The sequence below is a fragment of the Leopardus geoffroyi genome, chromosome D4 (assembly GCF_018350155.1).
Source record: "Leopardus geoffroyi isolate Oge1 chromosome D4, O.geoffroyi_Oge1_pat1.0, whole genome shotgun sequence".
Taxonomy (NCBI): Eukaryota; Metazoa; Chordata; class Mammalia; order Carnivora; family Felidae; genus Leopardus; species Leopardus geoffroyi.
Window position 1 is genome coordinate 9324845 of NC_059342.1, and position 19007 is coordinate 9343851.

Here is a 19007-nt window from a genome sequence, read left to right on the forward strand (position 1 = left end):
ATCCTGAGGCAATCTATAGCCCCTGGGTCTAGTGGGGGGGATGAAAAACTCTGGAGAGAAAAATGCATTTTTAAAAATTTTCTATTTTAAGCATTGTAGACAGTACTATCATAATAAAGAGATTCTTTTCATCTAAGTACTTTCTGATTTTTTTTTCTGAATGGGAAAGTCTTTTACATAATGTATCGCGTTTCATAATATTTTATATTTAGAGTTTCTTTTATCCATACATAAGAAACCAATTTCTAAACATTAAATCTCAGGGTCGTTAAGCATGGGAATGAGTTATGGAGGGACGTTCTAGAATATTTTCTCCCTAGAGGTCTTTAAAACAGGGTAGATTTTCCCTTGGGGTTGTTTTAGATATGATCCAGTCCAAAGAGAGGAGACAGAGATTTCTAACAGTTATGTTAATTCTCTGATTCTTTTTTTTTTTTTTTTAATTCTCTGCGATTCTATAAATCTCCTTAGTAGACTCAGGAAACTGGTATATTTAAAGACTTGGTATAAGCACACTAAATAATCAACTGAATACATTGAAGCCCTCTAAAAACACTACCAACTTGAACAAAAACAAAATTTGGGTCTTAGTGATAAGATAACAATTACTTTACACTCAGTTCTGAAAGGGATTTTCCTCCTTTCCAAGTTTAAATAATTCATCAACAAAAGCCGTAACAGGGCACTGGGGTTACGCATTCCACCCGTTCCGGAGCCAAGAGCCGGCAAATACCTATGCAGAAGCCTCTGATGACTCCTTGAGGTAAATTCAAGTCACTATTTTTAAAGCCACATTTCAGCAAAGGAAGGTATCCAGAGCATGTCGGATATCCCTGGTTCTACTTCTGGTCATTTTTAGCCTATGACTCAAAACGAGGTCTAACACGCACGCACCAGACTAGACTTCTTTAATCCATTAAGTCCAAAGACATTCTTATCTGGCTGATTGACCCTTAAAATTGAGAAGCAGGGAGAGACCCCAACGTGAACCTACATATTCAAATCTCCAATTTGAAAAGTACTACGGTTTGCTGTGAATGAAATGGGCACGTTGAAAACACCCTGTATCTTCCCAGGTCACCTCAGCTCTACCACCTACTGGTGGTGTAAGCCTGAGCAAGTTGTGCCTCGGTTTTCTCATCTGCAGAATGGGGATAAGAGGGTGGTCGTGAGGTACAAGGAGATAATGTAGATTCCACCCTCTGCTCTTGTCATTCTTACCGCTACCACGGCCACAAAGGTTAAGAAGTCTAATTGAATGAATTTTGCTTTCTAGAAAAACCCCACGGCAACAGAAAGGCCTTTTAGGAAACTTGGTAGCGTATTAGCTGGCAACGTTGGGAGTACGCTTTTCTCCAGCAAACTTCAAAATGCCTCTACAGTTTACAACAACTCAGCACAAATACTCAGATAAGTCAGCTTGCCATGTGCTTCCTGCTAATCTGCTATCAGAGCCACTTACAAGCAAATTCCTTTCCTCACTAAACACTGCAAGTTCACTTACTGCGTGGGCCTTTTTTTTTTTTTTTCCCCCTCCCTCCAATAGATTACATAACAACTTCTATTTACAGAGGCCAGGGAACTGAATGCAGCTTGCAGCAACTGGACGTGCCTGGAATGTAACTACCTGTTCATCAGGCTTCCTGCCTGTCCCGCAGGCGGCTTCCACACCTGAGGTGCCTGCCTGGCTGGGCTTCCTATCGACAGAAACCATCTCTGCAATAGACACTCGTGGTCTGCCAGACGATAAGACTTCTCCCTGGTATCTTCAAACGCAAAACAAATGACATTCCCTATCTTATCGCCTACCCGCCCCCCAACATAAACAATTTAGGCTTAATTGCCAAGGCTCCAAACGTGTCTGTTTTCCCCTGAGCTCCCACCTTGGAAATCTAGGCAGATGTATTATGTCCTGACGTCCCTGAGAGTCTCCCAGGGCAACCAAGGTGTGTGTGTCTGTGTGTGTGTCGGGGGTGGGGGGGATCGTTTTCGGACGGATCCCTATGCCTGATGTTATGAAACAGGGAAACTGAGCCTGGGTGGCTCAGTCGGTTGAGCATCTGACTCTTTGATTTCGGCTCAGGTCATGATCTCACATCAGGCTCCATGCTGACAGCGTGGAGCCTGCTAGGGATTCTCCCTCTCCCTCTCTCTCTGTCCCTCCACCACTCGCTCTCTCAAAATAAATAAACAACAACAAAACAACAGGGAAACAAACTTATGAAAATACCTGAGTCTCGCATGTACAGAATTTCTGTTCATTCAGAACTCACTGTCTTCTGGCACACTAGGATAGTTACTCAATATTCTGTGCTTTAAATAGGGATTTAAGTGGTTTCCGTGGGTTGGAAAAAAAAATGTAATGAAGTGTATTTATTACACTGAGGATACCTAGAAGTTTTAGATACTAAAAGGAGGGGTGAAGCAGGAGAGAGACAGGCACTAAAGAAAATTGGCAGTGAAACTTTTACTTTCTATCATAAGGTCCTTTACTCCATATACACCAAAAAAAAAAAACAACAAAAAAAAAAACACCCCCCAAACCTTTTTTATTACAGTTCCTAATTTTAATTTTGCTTTAGTCCCTATAAAATAAAAAAAAAATCAAAATGAAAAGGGAGATGATGGGTTACATTTGCACAGCGCCCACAGCAGGCAAAGGCTGAAGAATGATTTGTTCAGCGCACAACTCCTGCAGTCAACCAGTAATTCTCTAGCGGTGCCTATGATGATATATGCCACTTTGGGTGAGTTACAACTCTGGAGTAGGTTTGAGGCAGACCACCCCAACCAAAAAGATTCTCCTCACACATGAATAAGGCTACAAAGTGGGACAAAACAAACACGGAATCGTAGCTACCTCTGGGTAAGTGGACATACTTAAAAACTTATTGTTTCCTGAAATATTAGTAGAGGGATTTATACACAACAATACTTTTTTTTTTTAATTAGGGAGGGATGGAGGTAAACAATAACAAGAAAAATAATATTAACTCGGAAAAAATACTCTTCTTTTGACTTGTCCTAAACGCCAACCTCCTCCCCACCCCCACCAAAAAACAAAAACAAAAACAAAAAAAGTCTTTGTCAAGGAAGATTGTCATTTCCCTCTAAAATCTGAGATTTGGGGACAAGTTCGGCAACAATGTCAGCTGTAAGCCCCTTCCCAGCGGCAGAAATGGATCTGCTCTGTTAACAGGTTATTTCTTCCAAAGTTACCCATGGCCTCCTTGCCCCTCTCTGGCATGAAACACTACCTGCCCTAATATTTTCACTTGTAATGAAGCCTGCTTTCTAGAAACACGAGACATGAGTGGTGAGTAATAAAATGAGTTCCTCCCGACAACAGGGGCCTGGTGAGGGAAGGCCCAAGCATCGGAGACAGAAAAGACACAGAGCCCTCTCTTCTGGAGAGGGTCCAGAAAGCGCACTCAGGATTGTGTTGTACTGGGGCATGGAGTGGTTGCTCTTCCCAAGCCTCCAGACAACCACAACTTCGTTCCCTAAGTTCTACTCCGTCATTGGGTCTGCTTGTTCGAACTTCGGGTGAAAAGGTATCTGAAATGAATTGATTACCTTCCTGCCTTCTTAAGGGAGGCTTTGGGATGTTTTCCTGCTGACCGTAGGTCATTAAAAAAAAAATACCAATGCTCATGGAGGTCTGTGATGAGATGGCACCCCAGGACACGCATCGAGGTGCGGTGACAGGTGCCTACTGACAGGGTCCCACACCGCTACCTCTTGGGAGGTGCTTAACTATCTGATTCCTGTCATTCCGTCTCTACTGGAAACTGCCCTGAGATGTGGGTTATCAAGATGTGCCAATTTCCTTGACGTTGTGTCTAAAGAGCAAGTTAAAAGGCTCTACATAAGGAGCGAAGATGTTTTTCCTTTTGACACACACAGGAGTAAAATGCTTGCATCTGGTGCACAGAGTTTGGGATGGGGTTCTTTCCCTGGTGGTGAGCTCCGTTGTGATGAGGGAGCCAGGACGGGGCAGCGGTTAAAAGATGTGGGCTCTTGAGGTCAGGCTGCTGGTATGTGAGTCCCGACTCGCCATGTTCTGGATGTAAAGTACTCATCGCTGAGCATGGTGCACGAGGTATGCCAGTAGGTGGGCCCTAAGTATAAGCTATGCACCCAAAGACGTGCGTGTATTTCTTTCTTTCATCTGGCTGCCTTCCCCAGAGCTGGAGTTATGCCATTTTAAAACCTCTAAACGCATCAAATATGCAAACTACCATTTTATGCGTGGTTTTCCTCTACGTTTGCAGACCCTAGAGGTTCAGTGCCATAGGATCCTTCACCTACCAAAGCGCTATGGTCACTACAAAATGATCTGAATCTGACATGATCCTTTCTTACTCTTTCAAATCCATTCCTAAGTATACAGCCAGAGTTAACAAGGTGAGTTTATCCCTACCAGAAGAGAAACACAAACTCCGAAGACAGAGTACTTCATCATCATCATCATCACCTGAACTCTTCTATACTACTTCAGTCCCCAAACCTAGAAAAAGTACCCATTGCCTGCACCGATTGTGTGCAGGAATCAGCATGTCGTGGCCTGCCCTAAGGAGAGGACACCATTCGCAGGAAGGATGTCAACGTCAAGGAAGACCCTGGGAATTCAAAATTCCCTGGGATTCACAGCTCTAATCAGGACAGAACCATAAACTCTTTGCTTACCTGGTGGTTAACAAAAAAAGCCTGCCAGAGAAAATAAAGTGCGTGGAAGCTCATCCCCTAGCCTTCTGCACCTCTGAATTCTATCAGCGGGATCAAGCCAGACCACCAGAAGGCCCTGGAAAGGACTATCTCATCTCCACCTGTTACATAACAGCACAGCTTAAGCTTTGATGCCGGGGTATATATAAGAAATAGGCCATGTGGATTCTGTTACTCGGTTTATTATGAACAAATGTCACTGATGCCTGTCACGCAGTGTCTTTTATAATAATAATAATAATAATAGCGGTAATTAAAAAAATAATCCCACCCGGAGAATCTATTTTATTGCCTCATGCTAGAAAACGCTCCGTTTTCCTCTGAGACACCGGTGAGCTACTTGCTTTTGAACGGTGAGGATTTGGTACCAGACCCTCCCCCCCACCCCACCCCTTTCCTGACTGCCCGGAAACTGGAGTCCACTTGCTCGGAGCCAACAAGCCGTTGGAGCTCTTGTCGGCCCGTGTCCCTGACCTCCCTGACCCTGATTTCGATTCCCTTTGCTTCTGATTTCCTACCTGATCATGATTTTACTGCAGGTGTGCTCCTAGGAAGCCTCCCTCAATGCTTTTCGCAAGACAAACCGGGTAGAAATAAATAAGTCAACCAACCTAAGATGGCTCGCGGGGACCGGATTCTGGGGGCGCATTTTGGCGATGGGACGCACCGCGTGCAGGGTTCTTAACCTGGGGGTGGGGGGCGGTGTGCACGGGCTTCCGACAGACCTTGAACCTCTTGGAAAAGAATGCAGAATCACGGGGGACACACCGCCTCCTGCCTCAGACTCTACGGCACAGGAGCCCAAGGATCCTGGCCAAGTGAGCGAAGGAAGACACGACAGCCAACGAGGTACAACAAAGGGCTAAGTCAGCCCTGGGCTTCGGGCGACCCAGCGCTTGCGCACCCGGAGCAGTCCTTATCCGAGCCGGAGCACCGCGTTATTCATTGGGTGGCACGTTAACCTACCAGATGGTCTGTTGTAGTTAACAAGGGCCTGCTGCTGCGGCTGCTGTGCCTGCGGCTGGGGCTGCGAGGGCGGCTGGGGCTGCGGCTGCGGCTGCTGCATGCCGGGCAACGTCCTTTTCCCCTGCACTGCAAGCTGCAGCGTTTCGGGGAGGGGCTGGCCGCGGGCCAGCATTTTGTAAGCTAAAATCTGAGCTCGCAGCTGATGCAGCTGGACGGGGCTGAAAGGCGAGGGACCTCTGTTGGGCTGGCTCATCGCCTGCGGATCGCCCGACAGGAGGGGCCCCGGCTGGCTGGGCGGCATCTGGGGTGGGGTCGGGCCGCCCCCCGACATAGGACTGGAGACGTGCTCTGGGGCTCCCAGCGGAGACGGGTGCGGCGACATGTAGCCTGGAATAAAACAGGAGAGGAGATCACACGCTGCCCCCAGTGACCCCCGTGGGCCAGGCATTCCTGGCTACTGGGATAATTTTCTGCAACAGCACTGCCTGTTTAGAGGAATGTAGGATATATACCATTCAATAATCACAGAAGTACATGGAATTATCAAATTTCTATACACCAGAGGCATACAAATTAAAATTTTCTAGGAGTCACATTAACAGGTAAAAGAAACAAAGCTTATTTTAATAATGTTTCACTGACATCAACAAACCCCAAAATAGTATCATTTCAAAATATAAAAATTATTAGACATATTTTACATTCATTCTTTTTTTTTTTTCATACTAAGTCACAACACACCTCAAAGAGTAGAAGCCACATGTCGAGTGATCAAAGACTGCATGTGTCCTAGAAGGTAAACTGTCAGTGGCTGCCATATACCTAAACGAAAGGCACCAGGGGAGAGCAGTATACATTAAGACTGGCTTCAACTGACAGAACAAAACCTGAAGGTGGGTTCGATATCGCAAAAGAGAATGAAGAGTCTCTTATGAGGACAGCAAATGATTATCTGGTTTATTATTATGCACAATTATTGAGGGCCTCCTCAATAATTGGGTAGTGTTGTAGGCACTACCCAAGTTGAGTGCTCCCTCGAAACAGAGCCTGATGGAGGGATTGAGCGTGAGTGACTTGGGTGAAAGGTGTGGGGATACTGGCAAGGGTATAAAAAGGTGGCATAAGGCAGGGACGGCAGCTGCTAGAGTGGGTATCTGCAGATTAATCTCTGGTAGACGCTCAGGGACATAAGGTGAAATAACTTGCCTCCAAATTATCCCAGGGAGCTGGGGGAGGAAGAAACTTGAGGTATTTACACTCTCAGGATCATCAGTCACTGCTTATGTCACCGGTGACGACTCTGGGGGATCATTGGTCCCCAGGGACTCTTCTAGCTGTGGGTAAGAGGGACTGAAGTCAGCTGAAGGCAACATGGTGATCTGGCCAGCGGCTTTTAGGCTAGTGGGAGCACAGACATGGTAAGGAGAATTGAAAGGATAGGAGTGGAGTACACATTATTTCTTTAATCCCCACAACATCCTCAGAGCCTATGTGTTGTCCCCTCATTTTCAAATTTTTCTTATTTTTATGTATTTTTTAAATGTTTATTTGTGAGAGAGGGAAACAGAGAGCATGAGTGGGAAAGGGGCAAAGAGAGAGAGGGAAAGAGGATCCATAGGGGGCTCTATGCTGACAGCAGACAGCCCGATGCGGGGCTTGAGCCCATGAACCGTGAGATCACGACCTGAGCCAAAGTGGGACACTTAACCAGCTGAGCCACCTAGGCACCCCCACCTCATTCTTTTTTTTTTTTTTTTTTTAATTTTTTTTTTCAACGTTTATTTATTTTTGGGACAGAGAGAGACAGAGCATGAACGGGGGAGGGGCAGAGAGAGAGGGAGACACAGAATTGGAAACAGGCTCCAGGCTCTGAGCCATCAGCCCAGAGCCTGACGTGGGGCTCGAACTCACGGACCGCGAGATCGTGACCTGGCTGAAGTCGGGCGCTTAACCGACTGCGCCACCCAGGCGCCCCTCATTCTTTTTTTAAATAAGGGAACGGAGGCTCAGAGTGTGAGTGAGTTACCCAAGGTCACACAATGAGATCTCTGTAGCTCCGAAGTTCAAACCAAAGTCCGTGTGATTCCAATGTGTACATGCTCTCTCCAGCGTCTAATATTAATCTGGTTTTATAAAAATAAGTTAGAGACTCAAAAGTCTCACCAATCCTTCTAGAACCATTTACAATATGACATAAACATGAGAGGAATCTGTTTGGGCTTATAAGAGATCTACATGGGAAACTTAAGAATACTTTTCTTGGGGAAGAAAAGTCAAAAATGCATACAATACTTCAAGGAACTCATTTTCAGGAGATGAACTGCATATCCCGGCCAAAGAATTCCTGGAAAAACATATGACCGAGCACTGTTGCAGGGAGACCCAAGGTGAAGTGAAGGAGGGAACAAGGCGGCCTCCTGCAATCCTAAAGCCTGTCCCGAATTCAAACTAAGCACTAATTAATCAAATCACCGATGTCCTAAGACACAGTATAAAATATTAAAGGTCATTGCCTTTTAATAAATGTACTTGAGTCACAATTATCATAAAGGTCATCACACCCGCGGTTATTAGACATCTGCTTTGTGTTTGAGCCCACGTTGGGATTGGGCTGAAAGAGCTCTGTGCGTCCATGTGGGATCACAGAGGCCCAAGAATATCTGAACAACAGTGACTGGGGACTCAACCGTCACCATGTGCAAAACTAGAGGGGGAAAAAGGGATGTAACTTCTTGTATGTCGAATTGCCAAGGGAAACAAATTTCGTCTGATCCTCTAAGACAAGGGTAGGTTCTGTCCAATCAAAGGGTGGGAGAAGTAGAGGTCCATTCAGAGAAATCCTGCACTGAGGATCCACTGACTCTTGTTCTCCAAATCCCTACTTCATAAGGAAATGCAAAACCACTCAGCCACTAGGGTTCTAGTTAGTCATAGAAGTTGGCCAAGAAAATGCCCTTGAACCTGAAAGCAGCCTACAGGGCCAGCAGACATGTACAGCCCAGTATGCTGCCACTTAAAACAGAAAAGGTTTAGATGGGACCCACAATATACACCTAACTTTGTCATGAACATTCTTCCTTCTGTTTTTTAAATTTTTTTTTAACCTTTGTTTTTGAGACAGAGAAGAGCATTAACGGGGGAGGGGCAGAGAGAGAGAGGGAGACACAGAATCGGAAACAGGCTCCAGGCTCTGAGCCATCAGCCCAGAGCCCAACGCAGGGGGCTCGAACTCACGGACCACGAGATCGTGACCTGAGCCGAAGTCGGACGCTTAACCGACTGAGCGACCCAGGCGCCCCGAACATTCTTCCTTCTTAATGAGGCTTACATTTGCCCCTTCATTGTAATGCTGGTGCAAAATGGGAATTTGTTCATTAGGAAGCAGCTTCCTGACACCGTTTTGGCCAACCCTCTATCTACCACAGAGGGAGAAACCTGCTACCAAAAATTTCCTGCTGGCATTTTCATAGTAGGAGGGATACTCCTTCTACATTAAAATGGGTCATATGTCTCCCGTCTTCTGGTCTCTCCTATTTTCTTCAGGTCATCAATTATAGCTTACCCCAAGATAAGTCACAGGATGCCTAATACAATGGGCCAAAACACCAGACAATCCAGTCTAAACTCAACTGTTAACCAAATTGCTCTTTTAAACTGTGGAGTACAGGCAAGACGAAGCAAGGGAGGAAGGTGAGACAGTTACATCAGGGGCAGTGATTAAGTTTACCTCAAATTCACTAAGGAAGAAGCTGAGAGTGGAATAAAAATCATTTTCCAGAATTTGTCAGTGCAACCAAGTTTCACCTCAAATGTGACAAGAAGAAACTGGGGATGGGAATTTTCTTTCCTCCCAGAAAATACAGGGGATGGTAACAGAATCATTCTATCACAGTATGACGTTAAAAATGTGATAGTGTTTCAGCTAAAGAGAGATTTTTTTTATCCTACATTCCATAAAACTTCAGGAAAAAACAGAATCTAAATGATGATACAACATAACATATTTTAGTAATTATCTTTAGTTGAGAAAACGGGGTGAGGAAATTGCCTGAGAGTGAATATACATTCGTCTGCAAGATGCCAGCGTCGATATGGAGTCTACTCTTTTTGAACTAGTCTGATTTGCTCATTCGAAAGTGGTCCAAAAGTGGCAGTTTTACTTCCCTGGTCTTCGAGGGCCAATATCTCCCCAGTTTCACCTTGCCTCAGAGAGAAGCAGTCACGTCTCTCCTTTTAATAATCTTGAACTTATAAGTGCCAATTTTTATATGAATTTTCTCTTCGCGCGCGCGTGCGCGTGCACACACACACACATACACACACACACATTAAGTATTATATACTTGCCTTGGAAGACTTTTTCTATCCAACGGACTAAAAATAAACAATGTTATCATTGAGACCATAAGGTACACAATTCAGTATTTATTGAAGGAAATGGTTTTCCTTCTCAACCAATACCTTAAAATAACCTAATATGTTGCTAGGTAGTTAAAGCTGGCAGCCTTCCAATCAATGCCACACCTCTCTATACCTGTGTGTTTATAAAGGGCTTTTTACAATGGGGTTTTTAAAGAGACATGCTATTACAGAGTCTAAATTCTTTTTAGATCATTATATAGAATAAGACTCCATTATACCAATACTACTTTACTCAAAACTATGCTTTTAAATAACTCATTCCCAGCCTGCAATGCACTTTGCTAGTTTGGAGAAAAATATTACGTGCTAATTCTGATTCCATTTAAATGCAGACCTCTACATTTCCAAGTAATTATAACTTCCTGAAATTACATAAAAATTAGTATCTATTTAGAATTGTTGACTTGTGAATGCATCAGGTCACTTCTCTGCCTACATGAATGAAATTAACTAGGTATCTATCCAGTTGTGTGCTAGATCCTGTGCCAACGTCTTGGAGATTCCAAGCGGAATAAGAGGAACCAAGCAATGAGAGCAATTCTAAGATACATAAGAGTAAAAACGCTCACGTCAAGTTCATGCATTGGAAGTGTTTTGTGTTGGGAGTTTGCTCGGACCCTATGACTAGAGGTACTGCAAAGCTGGGAGCAGAGAGAACAAGCACCTGGCTTCGAGAATTACTGAATGTCACTCGTCTACATCTCCCAGACAGTACAAATGAGGTCCATATTGGCTCTGTGAATGCACCTGGCTCGCACCTGGCTCCTTAATATTTAAATGTTAAACCTGGAAGTGCTGTCTAAATCCATTCTTGAACACCGAATGGGTCAAATGTTTTCTTCCTATACTGCAAAAAGGCCCAATGAATCAGGCTGCTTTTCTGACAACATGGCAGTCAACGTTTGGTGAGTCCTCTGTGACCCTTAGACCTGCCTGCCATCAAAATTCAGATCGGAGTCTGGGATATTCAAAACCTGCTTAAACATTAATGACGATACACTCCTATGCCTCCATGATTTGCTTATTTATATATCTGTTAAAATTGTGAACACACTTCTCTAAATCCTCAGTCAAAAAATCTCTCCTCGGATGGATGGATGGCTGATCATGAATAGAGAAAAAGACTCCATATATTAAACTACAAAGGAGTACGCACACCAACACATAAACCACAAACTTTGAATTATATATCAACATATTAGGGTTAACTGGTCCTAGATGAATGCATGCCCTTGCATGCTGAAATGATCATTAAATGACTGTGAAAACAGGTTACACTGTACTCAAAGACTTGGCGGTATCTTTACTATGTCTTCAATAGTTAGGGAAGAAGGCACCAAGGAGAGGAGAAATATACCAAGGGAAGAAGGCACCAAGGAGAGGAGAAATATACCATAGATTGATTGGCCATTGTTGTGGGTTGAATTATGTCCTCTGCAGAGATATGCTAAAGCCCTAACCTCTAGAACCTATGAATACAACCTTATTTGGAAACAGGATCTTTGCAGACGTAATCAAGTTAAGATGAGGTCATAATGGATTAAGACCCTAAACCAATGACTAGTGTCCTTATGAGAAGAGCGAAATCTGGACACAGGCACAGACATTCAGGAAAAACGTCACATGGAGACCAAGACAGATTGGAATGAGAGATCGACAAGCCAAGGAGTGTCAAGCTCTCAGCCACCAGAGGCTTCCTGAATTTACAAACAGGAAAACAAGGCAAAACAAGGCAAAACAAGGCAAAACAAGATTCATCCCCAGAGCCTTCAGAGAGAGCACAGACTTGCTGATACCTTGATTTCAGGTTTCCAGCCTCCAGAACCATGAGAGAATAAATTTCTATTGTTCTGAGCCGCCCCCCACCCCCACCCCACCACCGGTTGGTGGGAATTTGTTATGGCGGCCTTAAGAGACTAATGCAGCCACCCATCAGCAACGACAGGTAATTCCGCTGCCAGAAAAAAGCCACCTTACAGACAACGTAAGAGCATGCAATCCAAGGGACACGGTGGCTCATCTTACCTTCACATCTATGCTGTCATTTGGAGGCAGACCTGGATTCTCCTTCTGGCCCCGTCACTTACTGGATGTGTAAACTTAGGAAAACACGGTAAATTCTCGGAGCTTTAACTTCCCGTCTGTAACACTGGGGTGCCCTAATTTACCTTACAAGATCACGAGAAAGAATCTGCATAAAGTACACAAAGCACTCTGTAGACTGCTTGGACGCAGGGTGGCTAGTAGAATTTATTAGTATTTTGGAAATAAAACTGTCCATATAAATCATAGTTGTGTTGGCAGGGCAAGGGGGAAATGAAGCCTGCAGGACTCGATCTCCCTTAGACACGTTCTTTGGAAACCACAATTAAAATAACCAATAAGAGGGGCGCCTGGGTGGCTTGGTCAGTTGAGCACCTGACTTCAGCTCAGGTCATGATCTCGTAGTTTGTGGGTTCGAGCCCCATGTCAGGCTCTGTGCTGACAGCTCAGAGCCTGGAGCCTGCTTCAGATTCTGTGTCTCTGTCTCTCTCTGTCCCTCCCCTGCTCATTCTCACTCGCTCGCTCTCTCTCTCTCTCAAAAATAAATAAATGTTAAAAAAATTAATTAAATAACCAATAAGAAAGATGAAAGGCTATGGAACTGAGCCAATGTCAGGTGTGGAGCAGACACAAACCTTGGCTGTGTTGATCCATCGGACTCTGGGGAGGACCCATGCCTGGGTGCGGTGGCCGCATACCGGTGCCCTTCATGGATCCACAATGGATATCTTCTACAATCCCCTTGTCGTGCATACCATCGATGGGCTGAAATATGTCAAGGACGTCAGTTAGATGTCACTTTAGCTACAAAATATGTAGTCGGACCTTGAAGATCCCTCATGTTTAAAGTCTTCAAAATTGTGGCACAATTTTCTCTGGCTCACATGACAATCATCTATTTTTATACCTAGACTACCTGTATTATTATAGGTCTTACATATATTTTATAGATGGAGACAAAAAAATACGACTATATCAACAGGGCTAACAAAACTATCTGTAAGTCAAAGTTAAGGCTGTAAACAGCTGGATTTTTTTTTTTTTTTTTTTTGGTAATGTCGAAAGCCTATAGATAAAAAGTCCTGCTCACAAGGGAGACAAATAGAAGTTATTCTTCTAAACCATTTTAAGTAAGTTCTGAAACCTGTTGTACATTGAAGTTGTAGTGCAAAGTCAGAAGGGAGACTATTTGAAACATCTGTGATGGTCTATTTTTTGGTAAGTTTTTTTTTTTCCCCATCAGAGAGGAAAGAAGACTATGGAAAGTTTAAAAGTCGAAATTGGAAAGTTCCATGCAGTTGGGAAAAGAGGAACAGCCACAGTGGAGCAGACTACTTCAAGGGAAGGAAGGTCCAATGGACGAAGCTATACCCTGGAGAGAAGAGGTCCTGAAAACGTTTCAAGGCAGAGTTTGGAAAAAAGTTAAGAACGCAGGGACTGTTCACAGGACGTGAGGCCTCGTATGTAACAGGCACATGATAAAGAGCCATTGAGCTGACATTAATCCAATCCAGAATTGGGCAACGGAGCATGTGTTTGAAAAAAAGGAAAAGTCTATTCCTCCCCACACTGGAAGAGCAATTTTCAGAACAGCCTGAAAGAAAGATTTCCAGGAGTTTATAGAAACCAAATGACTTCAAGTAAGAAAGTATGAGTGTTTGCAGTTTTACAGAAAGGAAAGTTAATTTCTGCAGAGTCAAAAGCGCGCACTTGAAAAGAGGAAAAATTTACCATAAAGAGGATGTTCAGAAGAAAAATGGGAAGAATTTGGGATAAAGAGTGTCTCTGAGTCTGTTAAATAGTAATAATAGGGAAGAAATCAAGGCAACACAAGCAGATGTATTTAGGCCACTTGTTTATTTATTTCCAGCGATGTTGAAAAGCGAAAAGCTGAATCTCAGAAGGAGAAGGAGGAGAAAGACAAGGAACAAAGCTGCCTGCCTGTAAAAGGACTCTAAAAAAGGGAAGGCATCTGGTCAGCAGGTGTGAACTCTAGGCGCTTAAACAGGTCCCCACGCAGGGCATCATCAGAGGGGCTGGGATTATGGAAAAGCAGGATGGCAAAAAAAAAAAAAAAAATTCTCAGCAAAGCAAAAGAAAATGAAACAAAAAGGAGTATCAATGGGGCGGGGGGGGGGGGTGGTGTGGAAGGGAAGACAGTACGGGAAAACGTGACAAAAACACTAGGTCACAAAACAGAAGGGACCAGAAGAGATAATCACCAATAAAAATCAATCCAGTGCAAAAACCTACCACGGACCCAACACTCAGTCATACATTCAAATGCTTAAATGCTTAAATAATACTAAAGCTTAGATAAAGCTTTCCTTCACATTTTATCTTTCATTTGGGAGGCAAGACAGCCTCAAACCGTCCTGGAATTCTTTCACCCAGTTGGACTAAGGCCTATTAGTGACAGATCAGACCTATAATAGCTCCCAAATTAATTTAATAGGGACACAAGACAATGTAATGACTTCAGTATGTCTGTATGTTCAATATGTCTCCTAAAGACGATATGAAAAACAAGCAGCTTTATTTCTTTAGATACCTGAAACGCTAAAAACATGTTTAAAAAAAAAAACCCAAAAAATGAAAAAGCAGAGAGAGAACCTGGGGATATTATAGGGATAGGCATGGTATGTCATTAAATGAAAAGAGGAAGTTTCAGAGTAATTAATAGTGATGCTATGATTATTCGATTATGTTAAAAGGAAAAACAAACAGAGAAAGTCAGACCTATATATGCAGATGAGTGCTTACACAGTACTTTTACTGAACAAGGAGAAAAGTAAGGCTGGGAAAGTAAGCACAAAGCTGTTACCTGGGGTGAAGCCAGGATTAACCATTTCTTTCTTTTTTTTTTTTAACTGTTGTTTAATGTTTATTCATTTTTGAGAGACAGGCAGAGTGTGAGCAGGGGAGGGGCAGAGAGAGAGGGAGACACAGAATACGAAGCAGGCTCCAGGCTCTGAACTGTCAGCACAGAGCCTGATGCAGGGCTCGAACTCGTGGGCTGGGAGATCCTGACCTGAGCCGAAGTTGGACGCTTAACTGACTGAGCCACCCACACGCCCCTAACCATTTCTTTCTTTAGCTCACTATGGTTTTACTTTTCAAAAGAAGTATGTATTACTTTCCTGATTTGAAAATCATCACATAACAAAATTTGTAAAATAAAATAAAATGAAATGAAATAAAATAATAAATAAATAAATACATAAATACATAAATAAATAAATAAAATTTGGGCTCTGATGCTTTACCTTAAAATGGGCCTGTATAGTCCTACACAGTTAGAGGAAAGGCTTGCTTTATTTTGCTGGAATCTTTCTGTTTTAAACCAGCATCTTCCATGGCTTGCCTACTTTATACCAAGGGGCAGCCCCACCGTGCCTGTCGTCTACCTATGACGACATCCAAAAAGGGGATGGAAAACCTCTATGTGTCTCATCGGGTACAGCCCTGAGGTCACGTGCTGTGGACTCACTGATTTCCACTGGCTAGTAGAACAAACTCCCACAGGCCCTTGCTGGCTTTCTCCAAAGGCTGCTCTCCCTTCTCTGCATCTCCCTCAAAGGCCTAATGCCAAGTTGTACTGATATGATCATCCCTGCAGCAACAATCCAAGCCTCATAAACAGAAGATTATTATAACCCTAGTCCAGAAATGAACAGATACGGACCTGCACTCTGCAAACTCCCAGCCCTCTTCCAAAATCAGAATAAAGCACTTGACATGGGGATAGCATAGTGCATTTTAGGGATTCCCGAGAAACTATTTTATTTCGATACAGTCTTTTAAAACCATCCCTTAGGAAATGACTTGTTTTCTTTTCACTCTGTGGGATCTTTTTTTTTTTTTAAATAAATGTCAACATTTTTAGGGAAGGATCAATTTCAATACATCCATTCGCGGATGATATGTTATTTAACATCTACGGTTGGAAAAGAACCAAGACTCGCTCACTAATACACTTACTCACCAGGCCAAGGTACCTGCAACCTACAAATCACAGACTGTCAGAACTGCATATTCTATCTAGTCTTTTGCGAAAACCCAAGATCTGATCTTCCTGTACAACATCTGTAACAATAAAAAGAGCCTCAGAACGTATGTTTTTAATAACAAACAAGATAAAACAGAGTCCTAGCTTGATTCTCTTGTTAACAATAGTAGGGGGGAAAAAAAAAGAGAGAGAGAAGGGGGGGTTATCAGGGATATTAGCCATCCATGACTCAGAAGACAAGAGTGAACAAGAAAATGAACTCTTACCTTATGCATTTGATGTATGCCTTCCTGCGGGAAGTCAGCAGACCCCATTGTTGGCATAGGGTGTGAGACACTGGGAGGTCCGGGACTCGGCCCCATCATACTGTGGACAGAACCCGGGGATGGTCCGGGTCCTGGACTAGGTCCAAGAATTGGTCCAGGAGAGGGTCCGGGCCCTGGCGAGGGCCCTGGATGGGGCATCGCGCCAGGGTCTGTGGGCGTGGACATCTACTTCTCCTGTCTCTGCCAGTCAGTAGAGTGATACTGCGTTGGAAAGAAGAAAAGAGAAAGGAATGTCTTAAGCATGATGTTGAGATCAGAATGAAACAGTTGTTAGTATTTGATGGTGCCATTTCTGTAACAAACATCAAACAGAACTGCCCTGTCTCGTCCAGATGTTTGAGTGAGTGTGATATATATCCATCTGCCCTAGTCTTTATGAAGACCACTTGTTTAAAAGGAAAAAAAAGAACACTCTAAATGATTCCCCAGAAAGATATAAATCATCTAAGATACAAAAAAGACTCACTGGAGAAACTCAAATTTAACACATAAGCAGAATTCTAAACAAGTTTGAAATTTATTACCGAAGTCAACAGATGCTGTTCATTACTTACTGGCTTGGGCACCTGACGAGTCATTAACCCCCCAAAGCCAGTAAAATATAAAACCCCTAAGAAAGTTTTCATAACCAAGACACGTTTTCATAAGTAAATGAGCATTCGAAACTGCACAGAGAACTCCAGATAGTTAAAAGGAGAAAAAAAGTACAATTTCAGAAACTGACAGCGAAAGGGAATGCCCGTTGGGGGGCGAGGGAGAAGCGGGGGTTGCCCGGGTCAAATAGATAGATGGGTCCAAATACCCAACATGTAACAACCACCGGCTGAGACCGAAATGCAGTGTCGGCACATGTACCAAAACAGCTCCGTGCCCGGCACCAAGCAAGCAGCCAATCCTCACGCAGCCTTATCTTCCCCACCACCTCCGCCGTACCAGAAGTGATCAGAAGAAACAGTTTAAACTGCAGTTCCTCCTGCCAGCTAAGTAACTGCCGACCACTTGGAGACTTGAGGCCACGCATTCATCCTGAGCTCCTCTGTGGTCCCAGATTCCCGAGAAGAGTCATCCATGACTACTGGATCGGGCCCAGCACAGACTAGGTGTGGAAATTCCGGTGCTCTGATTTCGGCAAACAGTCCATCACCCACACTCCAAGATTTCTTGGCATCCTCCCCCCTCCCTGGGGAAATGCCTCACGGTGTGCGTACATCTCACATCTTGGAAAGGAGCCAAAACGAGCAAATAAGCTGTTTCCCAGATTCCGATGGACATCAATGAAGACCACTGGTGAGAGGAAATGTGACACTGGATCTTTCGTTATCGGGGGCCCGTGCACCTGTACATGCAAACACTTTTCTGCTCTCAGACAACCTCCCAGAACACAGAATGAGACACCCTAAGTGAATTCGCTTACCCACTGCTTAGCGGCAGGGGTGGAATTAACCATAGGGGCCCAGGCACTCACAGCCAGGGTATTTCCACGCAGTGAAACGAGGTTAAAGGGGAAACACATCGAAAAGCCACATTAGTTCCATTAGCTCCCTGCTTGCTTTCACCTCCTGCTGAATCACTGGAATGCAAGGGTCTTGCTCTTCTGCACTCCTGTGTCCCCGCATGTAGGAAGTGCTCAATAAAAAAGAGACGTAGTAGTGCCTGGGTGGTTTGGTCAGTTGAGCATCTGACGCTTGGTTTCAGCTCAGGTCATGATCTCCCAGTTCGTGGGTTCGAGCCCCGCCTCGGGCTCTGTGCTGAAAAGCTCAGAGCTTATTTGGGATTCTGTCTCTCCCTCTCTCTTCCCTTCCCCTGCTCATGCCCTCTCTCTCTCTCTCTCTCTCAAAATGAATAAATAAACTTTATAATATTAATAATTTAAAAAAAAGATGTGAATAAACAGCCCAGGAATGCCAGGAGCAAACTATTAACAGAGTCAGTTATTTTATAAATAAAAATTAGAGAGTAATCTGTGCCTGAGCTATGTTCACACAAAGAGATCCAAGGAGTGTAGGCAAGAATTTAAGCCATTCTGATAAATGAATTAGGGCCAAAACAGGGAGCAGTGGGAGGCTACCTGGGAGTGATTGTAACAGTGTTTTGCTGATCCAAGACGGGACTCAGAACCCAGTTGAAGTGGTTTCTAAAACAACAGGGAAGCTTCAAGGGTGAATTATAGCCTTGGATCCACTAGAGAGCCAAATGTTATTATTTATTCTTTGTGATTAACAAAGCAGGCGGAAGTAACTGTTTTTTGGTTTTGGTTTTTTTTTTTTTTTTTTTTTGCATGCCACTCCCTCACATATACACTGGTCCAGTCAGCATTTTAAATTTAGGAAGCTGACGTCAATTCAGAGGTACTACAAGTTATAATGTTCTTTCATGTATATCAGCAAACTAATACACCCCTTTATTTTTTAGTGAATAAAAGGAAATTGCTTACTTCCTGTTATGGTTTACCTTGAAATGGGCTTCAATAGCTGTTACCTTAACCTACCCCAAGTCTGAACAATGAAGATACA

General features: G+C 43.7%; 1 protein-coding gene across 12 annotated transcripts in view; it reads right to left on the reverse strand.

Annotated features, from left to right (window-relative positions):
• The window catches only part of SMARCA2 (SWI/SNF related, matrix associated, actin dependent regulator of chromatin, subfamily a, member 2), a 180984-nt gene that overhangs the window by 149705 nt on the left and 12272 nt on the right, over positions 1-19007 (reverse strand). For all 12 annotated transcript variants that reach the window (XM_045468714.1, XM_045468707.1, XM_045468713.1 and 9 more), the window contains 3 exons: positions 16435-16695; positions 12795-12924; positions 5695-6081 (listed from right to left, as the gene is read on the reverse strand). In XM_045468714.1, the coding sequence (XP_045324670.1) occupies positions 5695-6081; positions 12795-12924; positions 16435-16659 (742 nt within the window). In that variant the 5' untranslated portion in view covers positions 16660-16695. The remainder of the gene's footprint in view (positions 1-5694; positions 6082-12794; positions 12925-16434; positions 16696-19007) is intronic.